General features: G+C 38.5%; 1 protein-coding gene across 1 annotated transcript; it reads right to left on the reverse strand.

The window, feature by feature from the left end:
- Window positions 1–453: 453 nt before the first annotated feature.
- Window positions 454–26,986, reverse strand: LOC101438862 (protein FAN-like). The gene is given in 8 exon segments (XM_071212290.1): window positions 454–661; window positions 663–1,141; window positions 1,431–1,531; window positions 2,518–3,053; window positions 3,055–3,193; window positions 3,196–3,499; window positions 25,568–26,022; window positions 26,929–26,986. Coding segments are annotated over 8 exon segments (2,280 nt in total).

The raw sequence follows: 26,986 nt of genomic DNA on the forward strand, positions 1-26,986 counted from the left end.
TTAATAGCTATACTGAAATACAAACTGTTCCTATACCTGGTAAACACTGATTTAAGAACTGCTAATCCTTTCCCAGGCTCTCTGAATTTGCATAAAAATTATAGCAAGTAATCTGTCATTGAAAACAGACATATATCCAAAAACTCAATGGGCAGCAGTTGGAGTAGATTAGAAAGACAAAAGAGTGATTCAGAATACTGCACATTTTCTTGGAAATTTCAATTTATTCATATCTCTGGCACCCAGAGCTGTCTTTTGACCACCATCACAGGGGGATGATCCTCTGTTTTTTCCCCCTAATACTGCCATTTTATCTTTATCTGCCTTACAAATGGCATCTTATAGCTTTCAGTGAAGTCACCATGATTTAGAAAATTCAAAACCATTTTTTTCCTACTGGTAAACTCCTAATTATCATTGCACACTCACCAGTTCGGAGTAAAAAAAAGGCACTTAATACTGTAATTTCCAGGACATAATTTGCCTGTCATCCCCTCCTGTGATGCTGCTGCTACACTGTTCATTCATCCACATGAATGACACAGCACCTTTATGACCCTGTATTCTCTCACTGATTTTTGCTCCAAGGAGGTCCCAAACAAGCAGTTCACCAGACTGACTTCTGGATAACACCATATTTCCATCCCAGATAAAGCACCTCTATGGCTCCTCCAATGTCAGAAGAGATGAGCATCTCTGTCTGCATGTTCCTGATGTTCAGACAGCCATTTTCTCCTGTGCTGAGGATGTGGTGGCTGTCTGGGCTGAAAGCAGTATTCAGTACAGTTCCTGAAGGACATGGTATCTGGTGCAGTAATGAGATCCCACATATTAATGTACCTTCTTTGGTGCCTGAAACCAGCAGTGTGCTGGCAGCATTTAAACTGATTGTATCTACAATGACATCGGGTTCCAGCTCAGCCAACAAGTCAAATTGGTGTCTTTTGGTGCCTGGTGTATCCACAGGAACACCAGACCACACCTTCACTGTAGAGTCCCATGATGCAGAATGTAACCTGTTGTCATGCCAACAGATCTTACTAAAAGCATCATCACGTTCCATTAATGTGTCTTGGCATCTTCCAAATGCCATGGAACAAAAATAGACATTAGTACTCCATGAAGAACTTAGCAAAGCAGGCTAGTGAGATAGGAATGAAGCCTGGCAGAGTCCATGTAGACATCAGTAACCCCCAAGATGGCTGCTGGAAGACCCCCCCCACCCCCAGGATTCTGCTATCCAGAACAAAGACTTCTTCTGGATGCAGAGAAAAGCCCCCGATGTTCCCTAGGGATTTTATCATTGGGTCCTCACTAGGGGATTGATGGGTGGGGTAATCAATCAAAACAGCAAACAACTGAACCCCTTCCCTGCCATTAGCAGGGGTGGAATAATTAACAGCCAGGCACAGGCCTGAGCATGCCCTCACCCTGCTCTCTTGCCTCTGGACCCACACCTGTCCTCTGTGCACTGCTCTCATCATTTTTCCTCTGCCACATGGCCATGCAAGTAAACCTGGAGATTTATAATCTATAAGTGGGAATTGTAGCTTGTAAATCAGCCCTCTTTATCCCTTTTCACCCCTTCCTCTCTACCTCAGACCCCTGCTCTGTAATTTTCACCCATTACTCTTCCTTCCCTACCTGAATAAATTACCTAACTCACTGGGCATGCCCTTGAAATTCATTTCTGCAGCATAACCAACAACTTAGATAGAATCCAGTAACATTTGGTGAGTTGGTCCAGGAATTTATTGGTGAGTGAAACTATGGCCTACAGCCTGTTTAATGCCTTCCTTTGGTTCTCTATTTTAAATGGATTTGTGTATGAGCCCCCACAGGATGTGATCCCAGGAGATAAGGGGCTGAGGCTCTGGAATTCTCTGTGTCCACGCCACATGCCCCACCTTGTTAGATATAATCCTAGTCAGGAGGGCTGGGGCACAGGACAGGAGCTCCCGGCACCATTTTTTCAAGCCCTTTTAGCAGCCGGAGGCTCTGCCCTCAGGGCTGGTGATTCGCCTTCTCCTGCCCTCTCCCCTAGAGGGTGCATGGCAGTAATGGAGAGCTGGAGAGCTGAGAGCTTACCCCTCCCACCGGTCCATGCCTCTGCAAGCATCTTTCCTATCTGACCACACCCAGCTACCTGGAGGAATGAAGTGGAAAGGTGGTGGGCGGAATCAAAGTGGATGCCATGGGAGTTCTCCCAAGAGTGGTCACAAGCCAGAATACTCTTGTAATTTTTAACCTTTACCCATGCTTTACCTTTTTACTGAATGTGTTTTTGTGTTAGGATATTTTGGTGTGCTTTAAAAACTGTGAAAATGAAAAGTGCCTTTGTTTAGCAAGGAAACTATTGCCTCAGGACCCCAAAGTTTATTAGCTAGAGCAATTAATATCTAATCACTTAATGGCCTTTTGATGACTGGTTTAACTGGAAAACTATCAGACAGTAAAGTCAGAACTAAGGCTGCTTTAATAATTCTGGAAGGATAGGAGGAAGAAGCACACTTCAGCTTGGCAGCTCCGGCTGCCACTGGAGCATGTAGCTCTGGGTGTGCTCAGCCACGTTGTGCTCCAGATATGTGGCGATATAAAAATAAAGATCGTCTCTATCTTGACGGTCATAGAACTTCAAGTAGATGTCGGAACACAGATCATCTTCTGTGTGAAACACTTCCAAGCCCAAAGAATTGATGCTGTGTTGCCTTTTGTAAATGTGACGGATGTCCTTCAGCATTATCTGGACCACAGTTTTCAGGTGCCCATTGAGAGGCTGGAAATGCAGGTTTGTGTCGGTGATGCACACGTGTCCAGGACTGGTCACCAGAGGCGTCATCATTTCCGCTTTACATTCCATGTGCAGCTTTTCAGAAACAATTTGCACTCTGTTTTTGTTAAATGATGTCCTAGCCAAATGTGACTGCAAAATAGCAGTTATCACAGCAGTTTGGTGCCCCAGTTTGTCAAGGCAGGATGCTCTTTCAGGCTGAAGCAACGTCTCCACATCATTTTCCACTTTGCCTGAAACATCCAATTCCAAGCCATACTGTTTTACCCCTTTCTATTTTATGTGGTGCAACAAGGTTATACCTGACAAAAATGAGTGAATTCTCTCTCGATTTTGCCTTTTCAAAATGTCTTCTGGCTCCATTTTCTCCATGTTTTCTTATTTTTATACAGTCTTTCAAAGAATCTTAATGATGGGTTGGGATATTGCATCCAGTTCAAAAATCATTGACTTTGAATATATTTTTAAGGAGCCTCTGATTTTCCTTTTGCTCTGACTGCCTTTGGGTTGAATATGATTAGCTGTATGCAGTTCAAAGTAGTATTCCTTCAAGTTAAGCAGCAGCAAGGAAAATCTCTCTCTGGAGTAGAACTGCAGCTGATGCTCCTGCTGTTTCTTCCTGGTAAATGCCACGGAGGGGTGGGCAGGGGTGAGCTCCACATGCCCTGCTTGGGCCCCACCTCCCCGGAGGCCGGCGGGGAGGCAGAGCTAGGTGGGTGGGCCTGGAGATGCCAAACATAACTAATATAATTGACTTAAAAAATGACCCAAATAAAACTATTGTCTGTGGAAACTGATTTGAAATGTAATGGTATAAGTAGATTAAAATTAAAAGGATTAAAATAAAATATACTGTGCAAATATTATGAAAAAGAACCCTTGCTTGGCTATAGTAATATCAGGCAAAATAAATGCTGGAGAAAAGACAATTAGCATATACAAAGTGAGATATTATATACTTTTGAAAAAATTAATCATGCAGCATAAAAATCTTTATATGAAAAGCTTTAGAATACGTAAGGCAAAATTGACAGATCTCAAATGCAAAAAATACAAATCTACAATGAGTCTTGGGAATTTTAATACTTTTCTCTTAATAATCAATAGAATCAGTCTACTAAAACCCAGTAGCCATATAGAAGAACCAAATTGTACCATTAACATTAATGGACCATTTCATATAAAAACCACATAATAAAATATATTTTTAAGTGAAAATGGAACATTTGTAACTGCTAACCATAGGGGTTTTACTTGTTTATGTAAAGTTTACTTTAGCTTAGCTCTATTCCTTTACATGATATTATAGTTTATAGTTATTATTATAATGACCAGTTTAGCTTATTTCCAGTTTTTTAACTTAACTTGTAGTTATTAACTTTTGTTAACTGAGTGATTTCCTATAAAAATCCTCATCTCTTTAGACTCTGGGTGACAGATTTGAGCTGGGAATTTCCAATTCGAATCAGGTCAACCTTTCATTAAACCTCTTTCTTTACTCAAAATCCCATAGTCATGGCATTGAAGTTTTTGTGCATCAAGCATGAGCCCTTGTTCAGTAATACATTCATCAAAATACTTTCACTTAATAATGAAACAGGTCTTCACTAATGTAAAATATGAAATCATACAAAGAATTTTCCCATATGATAATGGGTTAAAATTTGATGTGAGTAAGAAAATAATAATAATAAAATCTCCAAAAACTCAGAAACTAAGCAACAGTCTTCTATATAATTCATGATTCAAAGAAGAAATATCAAGGGTAATTGGAAAATATTTAGAATTAAACAATATGGGAAGAAATCATGTTAAATGTGTGGAATATAGCCGAGATTTTAGGAGGTAATTTATAACATCAAATATATATATTAAGATATAAGAAAATTTATAACATCGAATATATATATTAGGATATAAGAAAAGTTAAAACTTAATGATATAGTTTTCCATTTAAAGAAGCTAGAAAAGGAGAGAAAAGAAAACCCAAAACTTGAAAATGAAAGCAATAGTAAGTATAAGAACAGAAACCAGTAAAATTGAAAGCAGAAACACAATTGAAGGAAAGATTTCGGGAACATAGTAGAGTAGAAAACCTCTAGGAATTAATCCTTTCACCAAAACAAGTATTGAACTTACTGGTGTGTCTGAATAAACTATTATTCTCATTATTTATACCTTGATTACTTTATTTATGGTCTTCTCTTACTTTATTTATGGCCAAATAACTCTATATAGTTCTTTGAAAAGTATCACATCTTTAAGAGATAATTATACTGAGTGATGAAAGTAGAAGCCTTTACATATATTACTCCTTTCTAAACCAATTTTCCTTTACTTCTTTTTACAATAACAGAAAACCTTCTTTAGTCAGTAGTTACACTCCCTCCTGATTTTCACTGAATCCTTAATCTTGAGGGATTTGGGGCAATGTCTATTCTGACGGCTTCATGCTGAGAAGGGAGATAGTTGAGGGCAGAAGAATGGACTTGCTTTGTATACAGTTGAAGATACTCCTTGCTTTTGGGAAGGGGCTGGTTCATCACCATCATTTTGTCAATTGTCCAGGGAAGACCCAAAGAATTGAAAGTAGGAATTGGACACTTATTTGCTGGATAAGTGGATTTTGAAGCTCTGCTGGCACTGAAACAAACCAAAGGCTTTATCTGAGAAATGTACCTAACAGGTAAATTGAAAATTATAGGTTCAAGTAAAAGAAGTAGAAGTAGAAGAATCATGATTAGGAGATGTGTGAATGTGTATAACTATGTATATTGGGGACATAGCATTTATGTGAGTCAACTATTTTTTTAATTTTTAAATATTTTTTATTTTTAAATAAGCTTTAGATTACATAAATGATACATCAAACATAAAGGGGATTCCCATATTCCTTACCCCTTTACCTTCCCACACTTTCCTCCATTACTAACATCTTTCATTAGTGTGGTACATTTGTTATAATTGGTAAACACATATTGAAGCGTTGCTACTAACCATAGTCTGTACTTTAGATTATAGTTTACACTTCGCATCACACAATTTTATAGGTTAAGACAAGATGTATACATCTTTGCAATGTCATGCAGGACAATTCCAATATCCCAAAAATGTCCATGTTACACCTATTCTTCCCTCTCCCTCCCCTCAGAACCTCTGGAGGCCACTGCCTTTATATCAGTGATGCAAGTTCTTCCTTTGCTAGAATAATAATGTCAACTTTAGTCATTATTTGCATTCCCCCCTTATGTTTATTCATACAGGGTTACACACAGCTGTAATTTCCCTACACGTGGCTCTTTTGCCCCTTTATTTGATCCTATAATAAATATTATGCTTGTTAAATATGTGTCCCAGAGATTTAAATCTTTGGTCTGTTCATATCCCAGTTCAGCCCTGAATCTCAGCAGAGTTACAGCCAACACCTGCTTTCCAGTTCACTCAACTCACCCAGGACCAATAACAAAAGATTGATGATTGGAAATGCCCATCCCCAAAAACAAGAGTATCTACAACTGCAAGCAAGACAGTTTCACCCATCTTCCCCTTGGGATCTAAGCCCCCTCTCAATCAGAAACAGAGTCGGCATCACCATCCCCAAATCCTCAAGATTGAGAACTGAATTGAATATTTTTAACCTCAGAGCCTGGTCTAACACTGGGCAGCCCCCAGGGAGGAGCAGGGAGAAGAGGCTCCTCCACAGAGGTAAGCACAGGGGCTTCCAGCCTTCCTGTGTGTTGCCAATGCCACCTCTGCTGTCCTTGAGGCAGGCAGCAGTGGGGACTGCAGCTCGGGCTCCAGGCACAGGTTGTTAGTGTCAGGGTGGGACATAAAGACCAAGTCCTCCAGATTCCAGGCTGTGCGGTCTGATTGCTGACCAATGCTTTTGACGAGCTTCTGAAGATTGCTGGGTCTTCTCTGACAAGGCCATTGTCTCAACCCTGTTCTTGTAAAGGTGGCAGAGGAATCTTAAAGATGGTAAACTTCCTCAAAACTATGATAAACAATTAAAGGGCTGCACTAACTGGGCAAGTGCTAAATCAAGAAAACTGCTTCAAAAGCAATAGAAGGGGAAAGTGGATTGGGCCCAGTGGTTAGGGAGTCCGCCTACCACATGGAAGGTCCGCCGTTCAAACCCCAGGCCTCCTGACCCGTGTGGAGCTGGCCCATGTGCAGTGCTGATGTACACAAGGAGTGCATTGCCACACGGGGGTGTCCCCGGCATAGGGGAACCCCACACACAAGGAGTGCACCCCATAAGGAGAGCTGCCCAGCGTGAAAGAAAGTGCAGCCTGCCCAGGAATGGTGCCGCACACACGAAGAGCTGAAACAACAAGATGACACAACAAAAAGAAACATAGATCCCCGGTGCCGCTGATAAGGATAGAAGTGGTCACAGAAGAAGATACAGCAAATGGACACAGAGAGCTGACAACTGGGGGGGGGGGAGAGGTGGGGCGGGGAAACAGTAGAAATAAATCTTTTTTAAAAAAAAGCAATAGAATAAGCTTATGGCACTTTTGTTTCCCCAAACCCTCCCCAATGTGAGCTGTGTCAGCTTTTCCTCCAATGTGGGCCCCTGGCCCTGTTCCAGAGAGAGCAGTGTAGCCCCTGTGCACATACTAGGGTGTATTTAGTTTGCTGAAAGAAACTGGGAGCAATATACCAGAAATGGGGTGGTTTTTACAATGGAAATTTATTAGGTTAAAAGCCTACAGTTCTGAAGCTGTGAAAATGTCCAAATCAAGGCATCACCAGGAATTCTATTTCACCAAAAGTGGTCTGCTGGTGAACCTGGACCCCTGCCATATGGCAAGGTGCAGGGACAGCTCTGCTGTTCTCTGCCTTTCCCTCCAGGTTCACTTTCTCCTGGAGTTCAGCTGTGGGCATCAGGCACATGGCAAGGTCAGCTGGTCTCTCTCCTCCCCTCCAGGCTCATTGCTTCATCTTCTTGCTCTCTGTCGACCTTCTCCCTCAGCCTCCCAGGGGCCTGTTTCCATGACTCTATGGTCTGCTGATTCCAGGCTCCTGCATCCAGGGCTTCTCTCTCTGTCTCTGAAGCTTTTTTCCCTCTGTCTGCAGAATTTTTTCCTCCCTTTATAAAGGATTCCAGTAAGAGGATTAAGATTCACCCTGAACACCTTAAACTAATCAAAGGCTTCAGTTGAAGAGATCTAATCAAAAGGTCCCTTAATTGGATCTGATAAAATGGCCCTATGAACAGTGGGTTTACAGGCAAAGGAATGGATTTGCTGTAAGAACAGGATTTTCTGAGGCACACAAACCACTCACACCAGCACAGGATATATGTGCGTCAGTGCCATTACATAGGGTGGACGTCTGAGGGACTGAGCTGGGGAACTTATCTGAGGCCCACAGTCCTATCATTTGTCTGAAAGCAGACAAACTGCTTGTAGACAGCTGGGACAGTGGGGAAAAACCATTAAGTTCCCTGGGAAAAGCATTAACTACACTAAGTCACACAAAAATACACCCAGATGGAGGTAAAAGTCTATTTCAAAGGTGAGAGAAGGGACCTTCATTCAAATACCTATATATTGTCAATGCTGGAAATCCAAGGCTGATAGCAATGAAAAAGACATAAGAACTAAATTACGAATGTTGAAAATTAAGGATTCAGATATTTAAAGAAAAGTAGGGGAATTATGTTATGAACAAATATAAACATAAAACGGATAAGTTAGATGAAATGGAGCAATTATTCCAAAACTATAAACTACCAAAATTCATTTAATTTTAAATAAATAAAATGAAGAAACCCTGTAAATTTCTGTAAAGAAACTGAATTTGTAGTTACTGTCCCTCAGGAAAGGACTTTTCCTGGCCCAGATAGATTAATTGGCAAATTTTACCAAATACCTAAAGACTTAAAGAAGAAATGACATCAGTGCTCAATAATCTTTTGCACATAATCATTTCGTGAGGACAGCATTCCCCAATAACAAACAAGAGTAATTTTAGTAATTAAATGATAACAGCAACAATAATAAAACCAAGGATTAGAGTTTCAATCATCTCTTCTTAGACAGAAGAATCCAGAGAGGAATGGCTAAAAAAATTAAGGACATTTTATTAATCATTAAATTTTAAAAATATATAAATATATAGCTATTTATTTTGATAGTCTTGAGTAATAACTGTATCGGGAAATTATCCAGCTTCTTTATCTGGGACTCATCTAACAATGTCCTATGAGAGGTTTTGCTTTTTGCTTTTTGTTTTTTGTTTTATGGATTGACTGATTGACTCAGATATACAGTCTCAATTACTAGGTAGTCCACAAAGAAGGAAACTCCTTTCTGGAGATCTAGGTTTCTCGGATCTCATTGCTCCGCCATTTCCTGGGTTGTTGCTCTTGAATATATGTTTTATGATGAAACAAAATTGAAAAGTAGGATATTTGCTTGGATAAAGTGAAAAAGAATATAGAGGGGAGCAGACATAGTTCCCAGGATAAGCACCTGCTTCACATGTACAAGGTCCCAGGTTCAATCCCTGGTACCTCTGAAGAAAAAGAACATAGCAGTCAATGATGACCCAGATCATACATCACATCCACTAAAAAATCATTAGACTGAAAACGATCATATTGGTCCACTTAGCTAAAAGAATGCTGGAAATTGTATCCTCTATCCTGGAAGACATGTATGTGATTACATTTGGATGGTTGGTCCCCACCCACTTCCAACAGAAAAGGAGAATAAATATTGGCAGATAATCAGTAATTTACCAAAACAACAAAGAAAACTTCAGAGTTTGAGAAGATTTTAAGTAAGCCTGATATGTTCAAATATATCAATCAATTACATATACTTTAAGGATACCTAAGTTTATAATAGCATACTATTTTATAAATGACATTAATGAAAATAATAACCAACAATATATGCAGTGCCTGGCACTGTTAGTTACTTTCATAAGAATTGTGACAAATAAAAACAATGTTTCCAGACCTTTCTAGAAGGAGGGGGATAGCTATTTAATGTGACTTTTTCAAATCTAAAGTGAAATGTTTTGGAGCTGATTTCAGGAAATTTATTACAAGGGGCTCTACTCAATTCACACTCTTCTGCCTTCCATCTTTCAGGTATCTGGACCATGATGTAATGCTTGGCACTGCTGTGCTCTTTTCTATACTTGGGGAATGAGAGCATGTACGCAGGTGCCAAAGAGAAAATTAATGAAGCCTGGTTGCCTGGTGCTATTTGGAGCTGGTATTCAATTCTGTGTATCATTAGGGTGGCAGAAATATAAAGCCTATTTTGCATGAATATATTATTCAGGGTTCTCTTGGGAAACAGAATCAACAGGAGATATCTGTAAATAGTATGAGGTTTTATAATATATCTTATGTAAACATGGATGTGCAAAAGTCCAAATCCAGTAGGGCAGGCTGCAAGCCAGGGACGCTAATGAAGGTCCGTACTGAACTCTCCAGGGAATGCTGGTTGTCTGAAGGAGAGATGGGGATTCTCTCTCTGAATGCTAAAATCACTTCAACTGAATGGATGAGACATCTCTCATTGCTGATGGTAATCTCAGTATTATTCCAGAGCTTGTTTGATCAAACAACTAGTCAGCATTACCTGGCTGAGTTGAGACATTAGCTTAACCATCAAAATATGCAACATTTTAGGGGGATGTTCTTATTTTCAAGACTATCATGATTTCATATTGAGACACACACACACATACACACACAGAATCCCAGCAGTGAAGCAGAGAAGGAGATGTGAAAACTATCAGGAGGAAACAAGTAGACATTTGCTCATATTTTATAATAAAGCAAACATCTCTATTATCCATAGACTAAAGCATAAAATAATATGCAAAGAAATAGAGGTTAAAACCTATTTCATAAAAGTGTAAAAAAACTTGAAAGGTGCTAAAGAGATGACAAATCTAAATTATCGTAGAGAAAAAACAAACAAAAGCAAGCATAAACACACAAAGCACATATAGAGAAACTATTATGGTTAAATGTGAAGAGAACATTTCCAAAAGCATTGTAGTGCATGGTTACAGTTTCTTCTCTTTCCAAAGTAACAGGAAAATTGGCTGTAGATGAGGATTTGGAGAAAGAGTGTATGACATCTTTTACTCTGTATCAATGTTTTTAAGTCTATATCTGTTTAAAAATGCTATTTTACTGAAATATATTCACACACCATACAATCCATCTAAAGTGTACAGTCAATGGCTTTCAGTATAATCACAGAGCTGTGAACTCATCACCACAATAAATTTTAGAATACTTCATTACTGTGAAATTACTCCTTTTTACCCCCTATTGATGACACTTAGTACTGGTTTGAACCTTGTGACAATTGATGAAAGAATACTGAAACCTTTCTGTTAACTAGCATCCATCCACAGTTTGTATTAGGTGCATTTTTTGCTCATATACCACCATTTTATTAACATCTTGTAATAGTGGCATACAATTGTTATCCGTCAGTAAAGAACTTACATTTGTGCTATGGACCACAGTCATCATCTACAATAGGGCTCACAGCATTATAAAGTCCCATGTTGTATCCTCTAACTTTCCTTCTAGTGACTTACATGACCATAAACTGGTTTTGTGAATCACTTTCACACAAAATTTGACACTGTTAATTACACTCACAGAAAAGTCCTACCATCAGCTCTATCCATTTCCAAATATTTACAATCAACCTAAGGAGAAATTCTGTACAAATTAAGCATCAGCTCCTCATTGTCTACCCTCACTCAATCTCCTGGTAACCTATATTCTAAATTCAATCTGTATGAGTTTGCTTATAATTAGTTCATATTAGTGAGATCATATCATATCTCTCCCTTTGTGTTTGGCTCATTTCACTCAAAATAATGTCCTCAAGGTTGATCCATGTTTTCTCATACATTAGGATGTCATTCCTTCTTACAGCTAAATAATATTCCATAGTATGTATATACCACATTTTCTTTATCCATTCATTGGTTGATGAACTCCTGGGTTGTTTCTATCATTTTACAGCTCTGAATAATTCCACTATTAATATCAGTGAACATATATTTGTTCATATCCCTGCTTTCAGCTCTTCTGTGTATATACCTAGTAGGCTTGCCAGATTATGCGGCAATTCTATTAGATTCCTGAGGAACCACCATGCTGTCTTCCACAGAAGCTGCACTATTTTACATTCTTACCAGATACGGATAACTGTTCCTATTTCTCCACATCCTCTCCAACACTTGTAGTTTTCTATTTTTTTAAATAGTGGTCATTCATTGTGGTTTTGATTTGCATTTCCCTAATAACTAGTGATGTTGAGCATTTTTTTCATGTGCTTTTTAGCTCATTTGTATATTCTCCTTTGGGAAAAAAGTCTATTCAAGTCTTTTGTCCCTTTTTAAGTTGGGTTGTTTGTCTTTATATTGTCGAATTATAGGATTTCTCTATATAGTCTGGATATTAAACCCTTCTTGGATATGTGGTTTCCAAATAATTTCTCCCATTGAGTAGGCTGCTTTTCACTTTATTGACAAAGTCTTTTGAAGAACAAAAGTTTTTAATTTCCAGGTCTCATTTATTTATTTATTTTCCTTATGCTTTGTGTGTAAAATCTAAGAAATCATTGCCTACCATAGATCCTATTATAAATAATATATAAAATAATGGGGAAGCAGATGTGGTTCAAACATCTGCTTCCCCATTATTTTATATATAGGAGGTCCAGGGTTTGATTTCTGGGGCCTTCTGGGAAGGAAGCTGGTCCATGTGGTGAGCCAGACCAAGTAAAGAGCTGGCCCTCATAGAATGCTGGCCCACACCGCGTGCTGGCCCACACCGCGTACTGGCCCACACAGGAGAGGTGGCCCTCATGGAGTTCTGGCTAATGCAGAGAGTTGGTGCAGCCAGATGATGTAACTAAAAGAGACACAGAGGAGAGACAACAAGAGACAGAGCAGACCAGGGAGCTGAGGTGGGAATTGAGTGCCTCTCTTCCACTCTTGATGGTCACAAGATGGGTTCCTGGAAACACCTAAAGAGAAGACAAGCAGACATAGAAGAATACACAGTGAATGGACACAGAGAGCAGACAATGGTGGAGGGGAATAAATAAAGAAATCTTTTAAAAAGTAAAAATAATGCTAACTTATTATTTTATCTTCACATATATAGTTTTAATTTTATAGATATAAATATAGATTCTAACATATGTTTCATAAAGAATACACATTTTTTATCAAATATAATTATCATATATAGCTCTATGCATATGTATTTTTATAATCATAAGTGTCCTAAAAAAATAAACATTGTTCTCAATGCACCATTTAAACATTAAAAATAAATTGTAGGAATCACTGGGTGGACTGTGGGAGAGTGTGGGCTATGGTGTGGACCATTGACCATGGGGTGCAGCGGTGCTCAGAGATGTATTCACCAAATGCAATGAATGTCTCATGATGATGGAGAAGGTTGTTGTTATGGGTGGGGGAGTGGGGAAAGGGGGTGGGGGGTATGTGGGGACCTCATATTTTTTTAATGTAACATTAAAAAAATAAAGAGGAAAAAAATCACGCTATTATTCTTACAGCGAAGGCTAATGTCAACCCCAATATAACAGCATTACAAATGTTATAGGTATACATATATAAAATATTACATATTATACAATATCATATGTCAGTCTAAATATATTATAAAATATTATAAATAATAAATATGCTATATTAATCATTTACAGTTCTATGAATTACAATTCATCTAACCACAGAAACATTGTCATATTAAAGACTGAATAGTATGTTTTCCTGTAAACTACTATAAGCTGATTTACATAATATATAGAAAGAAAAATAAAAGACAAACAGCAAATAATGTGTATAACAGGCTTTCTTTCATGTAAGAAAGAAAAACTAAGATAAAATAAATATACATATAAACAGATACATATAACATACATTCATGCATAATATTTTTATTAGAAAAGTTGTAAGCCTACAAAATAATATACAGGATTCCTACACATCACCCCACCACCAATACCTTATATTTTTGTGGAACATTTGTTACAAAAGATGAAGAACATAGTTAAAATATTACTGCTAACTCCAGTCCCTAACTTACATTTGGTGTATTTTTCCATAAATCACTCTATAATTAACACCATGTATTAGAATTGTACCTTTTTATAGTTCCTGAAAGAACGTTGTCATATTTGTACTGTTAACCACAATCCATCACTCACCACAGGGTCCAACGTATTACACAGTCCCAAGCATTGTACAGTCCATCCAAAGTGGGCATTCATTCAGTGGTTCTCAGTTTGATCACAGAGTTGTGCTGTCATCTCCTCACTCAAATTTTGAATGTTTTCATTACTCCAAAAGGAAAAAATCCCATACTCACTTATAACCCCCTCTTGTTGATCCTTTAGCAATGATATAGTACTTCTTTGCCACTGATGCAAGAATATTACAATATTACTGTTAACTATAGTCCATAATGTAAATTAGTTGTAGTTTTCCCATGTAATCACCATATTCTTTTCTCCTTGTAATAGTGACAGACATTTGTTCTAGTTCATAAAAGATCGTTCTTGTGTTTGTATTATTAACCACAATCCTCATGCACCACTGAGATGAAAATGATATACAGTCCCCAGTTTATCCTCATATGTACATTATTAAAATAATACTTGTAATAAGATTCATTGATAAAATGCTTCAAAACCTAACAGATATTGTCATGGGAGATATGGGATGGCAGGGAAAACTCTCAGCATAAATATTTATGTATTTTGGACATAGTTCATGTCTCTTTATTTAAAAGTAAAATTATATTTGAATGGATGGAAAAAGCAAACCTTAAAATAGAATGTAAAGAGGAAAAGCAACCTACCTGTACATCAAATTCTTATTGTGGTAATAAAGAAAATAAAAGGGAGAAGTAATTTAAATAACTTATGAACATGGGATATCAAGGATTTAAATTTAATGACATATATACTAAATAAAAAAGAATGCAAAATAATATAGAAATGTTTTTGTTAGGTGTAGTAGCACCAGATTAAATATGATGAAATATTTGGGAATCAAAATTTCCACAATGGAAAATAAGAATTATAAAAATAGAATGGGTATGTAAGGAAACGTACTTAAGGTATTTTATACCTATTTAATTGGAATTAGAAGAATTGGTATGAACTCCTGAGCTCTTTAAATATTTATCTAGGTGAATGGATGTTGCTCAAACAGCTGAGTGCCTGTTTCCCACATGGGAATTCAAATTCCCACATTGAATTCAAATTCAATTCCAGTCCCTCATAAGAAGTAAACAAAAACAAACAACAAACACAACAAACAAAAAACCAATTAAGGGGGCCAGTTTGGCTCAGTGGTTGAGCGCCGGCTTCCTACATACAAGGCACTGGATTCAATCCCTGGCACTCAGTATCTCAAAATATATATCTACATATATATATACACACACACATGCACATACACACACGTGTATATATAAGCATGTGCTTTTTTCAAATAATATAATTAATTCATACTGATTTTAAATATCATTGATAATCCATGCACTACTGGAAAATCAAGTTAGGAACTACATATTAAAAGAAGCTCAAAATCCCACTCATTTGGATTTAAAGTGTTGTAGTACCATTTTTCATGTGCATGGTAAATAGTGTAAACAATATAAAAGTGCATAATGGTTCATTAAATAGTGTTAAACTTTACCAGCCTATTGTGAAAAATTCAAATTCATAGCAAGTTGGTTGTATAATCCTATTTTACCAGAATCATTTTTTCTATTTACAGAAAAAAATCATAATAACATCAATTCATTGTATGCTTTTGTCTGGCAAATCTATTCCTAGAATTTTTCTTGTATATTATTTTAGAGGATGAAAATAAGCAAAATTGTCACTCAAACAAATTAGATTTCTTTTTTTTTAATTTAAAATGATTAGTTATAAAATGAGTGCCCATTATTAACTTGACAGTGACTGGGTTTTATCAAGAAAAGTATATTCCCTCTAGAATCCTAACTGTTAATTTTCCAAAGGGGAAAGGGGGCATGAAATAAATTACAGACAAATTCCAATATGACCTCTTTATATAAGAGAGGAGTTCATTTGTCTTTACTGATACTTTTTTGTTGGCTAAATCTTTTTCTTTCACATTGTTGATACCTCATATTGGTAATGTCATCTCTGAAACTAAAAAAAGCAAGAAAACATCTTTGCTACATTTGGGATTGTAGAAGCTATAAGAAATAATTAGATGTTTATATAGATGTTAATAAGGTGTGAAAACTTACACACTTAAAGAACTTGCTAAAACCACATATTACTTAGGTAAGGCAAAGTGTACATATTTTTAAATATTATTAGATTGGTCAGCTAAATGAATGGGTAGACATTTTTGGGTACTAAAAAATGTGCATATGCTCACCTAGGTGTACAAAATGCTAGCATGCAAATTTCTGCTGTATCTAAAACAAGTTTCTGGCCAATGCACCTTGATGTATATTTCCTAGATTATTGGGTTGAAGATCCCTACTAGTCAAGAAGGACCCCAGATAATACCTATAGATTATCAGCTATCAGTCCACTATGTTAAAAATGAATGTCGAAAGAATTCTTCTTTATCAGTAATTTTAATAGACAATTTAATAACCTATTTACTAAGAAATTTTAACTAATATTTTGCTTGGTATTGATGCACTAAATAAATAGGTTTTGAATTATCTTGAGTTCTAACATTTAACAGTGATAATTTTGCTTAGTGAACTCATTTTCTTTTTCTCTATATAGTGGAGACCTAAAGTAACTATTTGCTACAGAGAGAAGCTTCATATATGGTTCATTAACCTTTGGCCATATGTAAAGGTATAGGTAACATGAAATACAAAAATTAATTCCTGGCTAATGTCCAAATTAAGGCAAATCCTATTTACCCACCCCTTACTCTGTCTCCTCATACATGTTTGCTTGTTTATGAATATGAAAAGAGTTGACTTCAATGTGTGTAATTCATGTAGTAATTTGCTTACATGCACACCAAGAAATCTCAGAAATGAGGAAATTGCATTGCATATGGATTTTTCTGATTCTAGAGCATATTAGCTATTGATACATTGGGTTAGTAAAGAAGGTTATAGAAACTTTTCCTCAGCAATATATTATTCATGAAAATACCACTTCTATTTTCCTAATAAAAGGGCAAATTCTGGGATTTCATTATAATTACATCAAAATGAGGGAGTGTTAACATACATTTCTTCTCCGCATGAACAAATTTTGTATTTTATATGCAAAAGAAACTTTGACTCAGTAAATTTATGCACTCATGGGCAAAAGTTAGGCAAAATCTATTATTATTCATGATACGTGGTGGTCATGAGATTCATATGCCCTAGTGTTTGAAATGAGAAGGACACTGCATCAGTGCTTGGGAAATGTGGGGCTGCTGCTTCAGCAGGCCCAAAGAACAAAGCAAAAAACAAGTAAATAAACACACAGGTAAACCTCAGACCTTGGAAAATAAATGAGTTAGCCTTGCTGGGTTTTGCACTTGCTTGGGCCTAATGACATCAGTTTCATCTAATTTCTTCCCTCAGAAATGGAAATGTCCATTCTACATCTGTCCTACGAATGAATTTTAGAAGAGAATACATTCCAAGAAACATGGGGGTATAGTTCATGCAGAGAAACAAAGATAAATATTGACAGCAGAGTTCTAACTGGGATTGATATTAAGCAGGGGTTCTTAAACATTTTTGTTCCATGAACCCCTTTGCCGGTTAGATAAGAACCACAAACCCCTTCCTAAGGCCACGCTATACCATGTAATTTTTTTTTTTTTTAATTTTATTTTTTTTTATTTTATTTTTTATTGACTTTGTAATAATATTACATAAAAATATATATGTGAGGTCCCATTCAACCCCACCCCCCCACCCCCCTCTCCCTCCCCAACAACACTCGTTCCCATCATCATGACACATCCATTGGATTTGGTAAGTACATCTTTGGGCACCTCTGCACCTCATAGACAATGGTCCACATCATGGCCCATACTCTCCTCCATTCCATCCAGTGGGCCCTGTGAGGATCCATGATGTTCGGTGATTACCCCCGAGGCGCCATCCAGGGCAGCTCCACGTCCCAAATACGCCCCCACCTCTCATCTCTTCCTGCCCTTCCCCATACCCATCGTCCACCATGTCCACTTTTCCCAATCCAATGCCACCTCTTCTATGTGGACATTGGATTGGTTGTGTCCATTGCACCTCTCTGTCAAGAGGAGGCTCAGATTCCACATGGATGCTGGCTGCCATCCTCCCATTTTCAGTTGTAATCACTCTAGGCTCCATGGTGTGGTGATTGTCCTTCTTCAACTCCATCTTAGCTGAGTGTGGTAAGTCCAATAAATCAGATTGTAGGTGCTGGAGTCTGTTGAGGCTCAGGACTTGGCTATCACATTATCAGTCCAGAGATTCAAATCCCCTAACTATATCTTAAACCCCAACGTTAACTGCACCTCCAGCAGATTAGTATGAAAGTCTTATGAAGGGAGATCCCATCTGAGTCCAGATTCATCACACATAAACACCATTTCCAGAGAGGGGCCATCTGCCCTGGTAGTAAACCCCATCGGCCATGACCATAACTCTCATGGGTCTCTTTAGCCTTCATAGGAACCAATATCTGGGGGTTGTATCTGCTTTATCTGTCTCTCTGACTCTGCTCAGTTGTGCATGAGGGCAATCCTTCTGCCAGCCTCCAGACTCTTTTTAGAAACTCGTAGCCATATAAACTCATTTCTCCTTTCCATTTCCCCCTTACTTTAGGTCAAACAGCATTTTAAAGTCATGTTGTTTTATGTAGACATGGATATTCTGCTGATCCGCATTGAACCTTCCATATAAGGTCCTTTTCCAGTTGCATCATCAGTTGGTATTTGATAGTGGTCCCTCGTTGCCAGGGAGGCTCATCCCCGGGTGTCATGTCCCACGCTGGAGGGAAGGCATTGCATTTACATGCTGAGTTTGGCTTCGAGACTGGCCACATTTGAGTAACATGAAGGCTGACAGGAGGAAATTCCCAGGCACAATGTTGCTCTAGGCCTTGTTCTTATTTTAGGTTTATCAGCTCACAAGCATAGTCATTAGCGTCAGGGGCTCACTGTTGAACCCTCACTCCCTCCCGGTCCCCGCCGCTGTACCTGGGAGACTATCGCTGCTCCCCTAGGGACCACGACAGAGCACCACTGGCCAGGAACCCAGTACCCCCCCTGCTGTGTTTTTAATTGTTGCCACTATGAGTATATCCAATCATTACCATGCACCCTGGACATATGTTCTGTACAGCTCCCTGTCAGCCATATATCACCTGTCATTGGTATCCCATACCAGTATCCCTCCATTGCCATTGTTGAAACACTCTGTGATCCAGAACTCCCCGAAATTTGAAGCCCAATATAATGTCATGGTCCCTTACTAGGGAATGGCATATAGCGATGGGTTTAAAGGATAGATAAAGAACTTGGATAAAGTTAGATAAAGAACTTAGATAAAGAATGTTGACTTGAAAAAATTCCACATCCTATCCTTTTTCCCCCCCCCCCCCTAATTATTCAGCGTTTCTTCATAGGAGTCCTAGACCACAGCAATGCATATATATAATATACAGCACTCCCATACATCCACCACAACACCTTTTTCCTTCCACAGCGATACTCTTACACCCTATTCGCATCATATTTACTTAAGGTGATGTACAGAGTCTGAGATATTAGCTTTCTAACATGGTAATATCTGTGCTTACATTATGGTGCATACTTTAGGATACACAGTTCTTTACATTTTTAGTTCTCCTATGTTTTACATTATGGTTTACATTATCAGTCTGTCGTCTCCTATATGTTATGGTGTAATATTACATGTTTTATATCCATCCTTGTGTACTCTCAAGAAACTCCTCCCTTGTCCCCCATTTACTTTGGTTCCACACATTTAACGTCCATTTTCCCTTCCACCTTGGTGCCCACAGTGACAGTCAACCTCCGTTTCCTGAGGAGCCACTTCCAGAGATAGATGGAATAGTGTTTAGGGCCTAACTTGCTCATCTGCCCCAATGCCCTGGGAGCCACCCTTTCTCTCGAGGGATAGAGTTCCCTCTATTTGGTGGCATTAGTCCTCCCCAGGATGTGGGTCCACCCCCACTCTCACTACTTGGGATTCTACCCCATGGTGTCACCCACTCTGGCAGAATGAGCATTTAGACATTCCCCAGGAGCCCGTCCTGCATCAGACCCTCCCCTCCGAGCATTCTAAACAGGTAACCCTCTTTATTATATTTTGATATTATTTTCTCGGCATTTTACCCATGTAATATTTAAAAAATACATCACACCTGCACCAATATGTCCCTTCAGGAATTTTTTTTAAATTTAAATTCAAGCTCACAGACCCTTTGTTAAGAATCCCTGATACAAAAGCAATGGATATCAGAGATTCTGAGGGGAGGGAGAAGGAGAATATATGTACAACATGGGGGCGTTTTTGGGACATTGGAATTTTCCTGCATGACATTGCAATGACGGATACAGGCTATTATACATTTTGTCAAATCCTATAAAATTGTGTGGAACAGAGGGTGAACTATAATGTAAACTATTGACCATGGTTAATACAATGCTTCAACAAAGGTGCTTCACACATTATAACAAATGTACCACACTAATGATTTTGTTAATGTGGGAAAGTGTGGGAGGAGGAAGGATTATGTGATCTAAAGCTTCTTTAAAAATTAAAACAGCATATATAGAATTCCATTTGAGGGAGCAGATGTGGCTCACATGGTTGAGCACCTTCTTCCTCCTGGGAGGTCCCCGGTTCAGCTCCCAGTGCCTCCTAAATAAGACAAGTAGACACAGGGGGCAGACAAGGAAGCAGACATGGTGAGTGATGAGCGGAGAGACGAGGGAGCCAGGCCAGCAGGGGGACTAAGCAGACAATCAGAACTCCAGCTCAAGGGAGCAGACGCACTCAGTGGTTGAACGCCAGCTTCCTGCATATGAAGCCCCAGGTCCAAGCCCCAACTCCTGTACCTCAAAAAAGAAAACAGATTTGATACAACTAACTCACAAAAATGAAGATAAATTAAAGAATACTGAAGTCATACAAAAGTGGGGATGATTCATCACAACAAGAGCCATACTATAAAAATGCTAAATGAAATCTTTGAGGGAAAATTATATTGATATGTTTTGAAAATATGTACTTACACAAAGGAATGAAGAGCACCAGAAACTGTAAAAATATCAATAAATACATGATAGTTCTTGTTCTTCATGTATATTGAAAATTATATTTTATCATTTGAAGTCATACTGAGAGGAGCTAAGTAGGTATAATAAAAGCTCTGAATCAAAAAACAACTTTAGAAAATAATATATATCTATTGATCTAAAAGCCAGTAAGAGGATAATCCAAATGAAGCCTGAAAAAGAGGAAATAGAAAATAAAGAATAAAGAGAATAAAAAGAGAAAAAATACAATATATTTAACAGGTAAAACCACCAATAATTACAATTAATTTCAATAGTAAAACACCACAATTAAAAGACAGAGTATCTGTGACAGGATTAAAAAGTATGCCCCTAGGGAAGCCGACTTGGCCCAGTGGATGGGGCATCTGCCTACCACATGGGAGGTCCGCGGTTTGAGCCCCCCTGGGCCTCCTTGACCCGTGTGGAGCTGGCCCATGTGCAGTGCTGATGAGTGCAAGGGGTGCCGTGTCACGCAAGGGTGTCCCTGGTAGGGGAGCCTGACATACAGGGAGTGTGCCCCATAAGGAGAGCTGCCCAGCATGAAAGAAAGTTCAGTCTGCCCGGGAATGGCACTGCACACATGGAGAGCTGGCGCACAAGATGATGCAACAAAAAGAAACACAGGTTCCCATGCCGCTGACAACAGAAGCAGACAAGGAAGAACACGCAGCAGATGGACACAGAGAGTGGACAACGAGGGGGGGAGGTTGAGGGGAGAAGGGTAGTGAAATAAATAAAAAATAAATTAAAAAAAAGTATGCCCCTATTCTATGCTGCGCTCAAGAAATTCATTTTAATATAGGTACAAATAGGCTAAAGGTAAAAGGATATGTGAAAATATATATGCTAACACAAACTTTTAAGAGTTGTACTGGTTATATTAATAACAGAAAATGTAGACATTGGAGCAAACAATAATATTTCATATTGATAAAAGAGTCAATTAATGAAGATGACATAAAAGCACACAGCATAAATACAGCAAAAAAGCAAAAGAGCTTTAAAATACACAAAGCAAACCTGTAGAATGGCTAGAAGCAATAGAAACATGAAGAATTACACTCAGAGATTTCAATTCCCCTCTACTGTTCTGCTACCTGAGGATAAAGAGCATATTCTGTACAGTTACATCATTTTGAACTTTGTGAAATCTTCCTTATGGCCCAGAATATGATATAGTTTAGCAAATTATCAGTTTATTTGGAAAGAAAATGTATTTTGCACATTTAGGGAAGTGTCATGTGAATGTCAATTTGGGCAAGTTAGTAAACTACATACTTAAATCTTATATTAAGCCTTACTTTTTATGATTTTCTATGAGTTGTAGTGAGCCATGTCTTAGACTGTTTAAATATGATGGTATTTTTTGATTTGTCCATTTTATTTTAATAATTGCTGTGCATATGCCAAGGTATATAATTATGTGTGTACAATGTTATGCCACTTCATTTGAATAAATATTTCAAAATGAGCTTTCTAAATTCTAAAGGAAATGATCACAACTTTTCTTAAGGCATTGGTGTCCAAATGAAATTAAATTGTATATTATATGATTGTTTACACATTGTCAGCTACACTATATGTATGTAACATTTGTATCTACTCATGTCCTTTTTTTAAATTAAAGAACTTGTAGGTTTACCGAAAAAACATGCAGAAAATACAGAATTCTCATATACCCCCTTATTAATTACACATGCATTACTGTGGTACCTATTGCGGTCACCCCTCGGGCTGAAGTGTGGTTTGCTGGCCTGGCGGGGGAGCAGCCGCGGCAGGCCAAGCCACTGCCCCCATAATAGGGTGGCTGGTCGGACTCACCGCCACCCCTGAAGGGAGCTCGGCATGGGCGCAGAGTGCCCTCGGGTCTCCCCTTCTCGGCAGCCATGCTTCCCTGGCCGCCCCTCCTCCCGGATGGCGCCACACGATGCCTGTGGGGCGGCACCCTTCTTCTTCTTTCTCCCTGCGCAGGCGCAGGGCGGAAAATTCCAGTCTGCCCTTTTCCCCTCCCCCGACAGCAGCAACAGCCAGGTGTGGGCAGGAAACTCAAGTCTGCCCTCCACCCCAGCAACAGCTGCCACCAATCCCTAAACCCTGCCCCTTCCCCCAGCAACAGCGACAGCCAATCCCTAGCCACCACCCCTCCCCCCCGTCCAGTACCGCCCACTGACCTTTCACCGGCAACCAATCAGAACAGGGCGTGGCTTTGACCAATCAGCCTTCCCCAGCCCCTATAAAACTGTTGCCTCTCCCTCAATAAAGTTGGACTTGCGTGTTTACCTTGTCTCCGCGGTAGTTCTTCTGCCATGCGCCCTCCAGTCCTGAGAGCCCCCGACAAGGGCCTGGCCTCCCTTGTCCCCAGTTCGTCGCCTGCTTCTCCGGGCGACCCCTTCGTCGCCGGCTTCTCCGGGCGACCCCTTCGTCGCCGGCTTCTCCGGGAGACCCCTTCGTCGCCGGCTTCGCCGGGCGACCCCGTCAGCCGAACCGCGCAACCCCTGTGAGACCGATCCCTCGTCTGCTGCCGGACCGACCCCTCGTCCCAAGTGGGACCGACCCCTCATCCCAAGCGGGACCGACTCCTCGTCCAGAGCTGGACCGACCCCTCGTCCGCAGCCAGACCCCACCTCTACCGACCAAGCAAGCCGCCGCACCTATGTTACAACAGATGAAAACATATTATTATAATTAAACCTTTAACTATAGTCCATCATTTACATTAGGCTTCACTGTGTCATATAGCACTACATTGCTGTTTTGTTGTTTTTAATATTTATTCTAATAATATTTATATCACCTAAAATTTTCCTTTTTAACCAAAATACATTTCTATAATTACTGATGTGTAGATAATGTATAAGTGTTCATTCATATATGATGGAATGTATTTTGCATGACTTTAATTAAAATTGTTTCTAATAAAAAAGTGTGCAGATGAGGTCATAACTTGCAAATATTATAATTAATTAGCAATTTATCAGTGCCCTGTAATAAAGTCAGTCTTGGAAGTAGCAGAAGAGCTGATGCTGATTTTAATGAGTGAATTTCATCACCCCAATTTACAAAATTGAACTGTAATATCTCAGTTATTTTATGTAAAAAAATAAAATATGTTTTGGGAATTTATTTATCAAATACAGGAAAATATTTGTCAATGACTACAGAGTTCTGCTACTAATTTAAGGGCTACTCTAGGGGTTATAGGCCCTAACACATGAGACACACACAAAAACACACTATAAATACATAATTTCATTATTTCATTATTTTAATATGTCATAAGGAGGAAATAGGACATATTTAACTCACTCTGGTATTATTTGTATGGAAAATTTAAAACCTGGCAACTTTGTTTTAATCCTAAACTCTCTAAACATATTACTGATTAACAATTTTGTAAATATTTTTCTTCACATTGAGCAAAAGTAATTCTTATTTAAAATTTGTCCTTCCATATGATGAAATATAGGGAAATATCTTTGGCTTCAATTACCAACCATACCTTCCTCAGATGCATTTTATTCAGACTAAAATCTTTAATGTAATTTTGTTTTAACTAAATAATGAGTGAAGGATACTTTCTGACTCTCAAGAGTGCAAAAAGATCAAAGAAAGTGAATGTATAGTTTGTATTTTCTTGGACTCTCTAATTTTAAAGATAAATGGAAACAATTACTTGGCAAGAGACGCATTTTTTCTAATGGTGTGTCAGGTACCAGAGAATGTTCATTTTTTCAAGGGGAAATCTCAAAGTAAAATATAATTGTGTAGTTACTATGCTGACACACAATGAAATGACCGTCCCTGAAAATTCATGTCATGTCTCTTAAATTCTTAAATAGGCAAGAAGTTTAACTTTGATGCATTTTAAACTCATCTCATTAAAATGAGTTTCTTGAAATAATTATTCTATTTTTTTCCTGAATAAAGCATTCTCCTCAAAATTTTCTTTACAGCCTCCTTTATCTGCTTGTTTCTAAGACTATAGATTATAGGATTCAAGAAAGGAGGGACTATAGTATAGAACACAGAGGTAATCATGTCTTGAGTTGTGGGTAAGTTGGAGGTTGGCTTCAAATACACAGCAGCCCCTGAAATGAGAAAGAGGATCACCACGAGGATGTGAGGGACACAGGTGGAAAAGGCTTTTCTTTGTTTTCCTCTTGTGGGAAACTTGAACACAGTAGAAAATATGAGACTATAAGACATGGTGATGCAGGCAAAGCAGCCACCACCCATAAGCACTGAAAAGACAAGAATTAAAATTTCATTGCTTGAGATCTCAGAGCATGAGAGCTTCAACAGAGACGGGACATCACAGAAGAACTGATGGACCACATTGAACTGACAAAAGGACAGTTGGAATGTATTGCCAGTGAGGAATCCTGAATAGACCAGACCACTGATTATGGAGGCCAGAGTCATGTGGACACAGACCTGAGGGTTCATGATCACAGGGTAGTGGAGGGGCTGGCAGATGGCCACATAGCGGTCACGGGCCATGAAGGTGAGCACCAGCAGTTCTGTACAAGCAAACAAAATCACAAGGAAGATCTGAGCTGCACATCCAACCATGGTGATTGCTCTGTTGTCAAGCAGGAAGATGACACATGCCTTGGGAACAGTGACCGAAATGTAGCACATGTCTATGACAGACAGATTCCTAAGGAAGAAGTACATGGGGGTGTGAAGACTATGGTTGAGGCTGGTTACAGTGACAATGAGAAAGTTCCCCATCAGAGCCGCCAAGTACGTCATTAAGAATAGCATGGCATGTAAGACTCTGTACTCCCACACATCAGAAAACCTTGTAAGCAGGAATTCAGTCACCACGGTAGAATTGGGCATTTTTAGGGTAACTTGCTGTGGATGTGGAGAACCAAAGACAATTCCTAAAAAACATGGAGAACTAAAAAGGAGGAAAAAGAATTATCATAAGGATATTTATAAGCTCATGTTTATCTAATTTTTCTCTATATTGGTTGGTAGTAAAACATAACATAATATTGCCTAATCCTTCTTTAATTTCCCTGTCTCATACCTTATTTTCAGGGGACTGTTAGTATAATTTTCAAGAGCTTTTGCCAATATTGACTTACATTTCTGTCATTTAATAGTGGTAAAATAAGTGTGTTGGAGTTCAGTGATTTGCCTGGTTGATTTATTTAGTTAATATAGCTAATTTCTACACAAGAGATTCTTGGAAATATTCTATAAATATTAATACTTATCATTAGTTCTTGATCAAACAGAATCTGAATAAGATATGTGGCTACTCAGGTCAACTTAATTTTCAGGCAGTTTTAATTCATTATGTGACCTCCAGATGGAAAAAATATTTTTTTTCTCTTTTCACCACTATCTGTTTTGCTACTCAGTTCATTTGGAACACCAAACTTAAGAACTTCTCTCTCAGAGATCAAATTTATGCTGCCTAAGTATATCTCTTCCTAGCAACTGGTAATATGTACTATTATTATTTTCATATTTGATTCTCCAATCTCTCTCTCTCTCTCTTTCTCTCCTCTTCTCTCTTAAATATTTTATTAGATTCCTTATGGCTTTATTTTGATTGTTCCTTAGCCTATCAATTAAGTGAATTGTGCTAGCATAGGACTTTATTTAGCGTATCCTATTTAGTTCACATAGTCAAATATTATATTCTGTAATTCTAATGGCAATTATAATTTGGGACGCAATATATACCAAATTAGAAATGAAAACGGGATCACTGGGAGATCAAGGCAATTTAGAAATCAATGGCTGTGTAAGTGGCAAGCATGCCTTCAAGGCCACACCTGTCTGCTCAGATGGCACAGCGCCTCCTGGAGCATTTCCTCCTCCAGCGTTCCCCAT

This window comes from Dasypus novemcinctus, chromosome 27 (genome assembly GCF_030445035.2).
Source record: "Dasypus novemcinctus isolate mDasNov1 chromosome 27, mDasNov1.1.hap2, whole genome shotgun sequence".
Classification (NCBI taxonomy): Eukaryota; Metazoa; Chordata; class Mammalia; order Cingulata; family Dasypodidae; genus Dasypus; species Dasypus novemcinctus.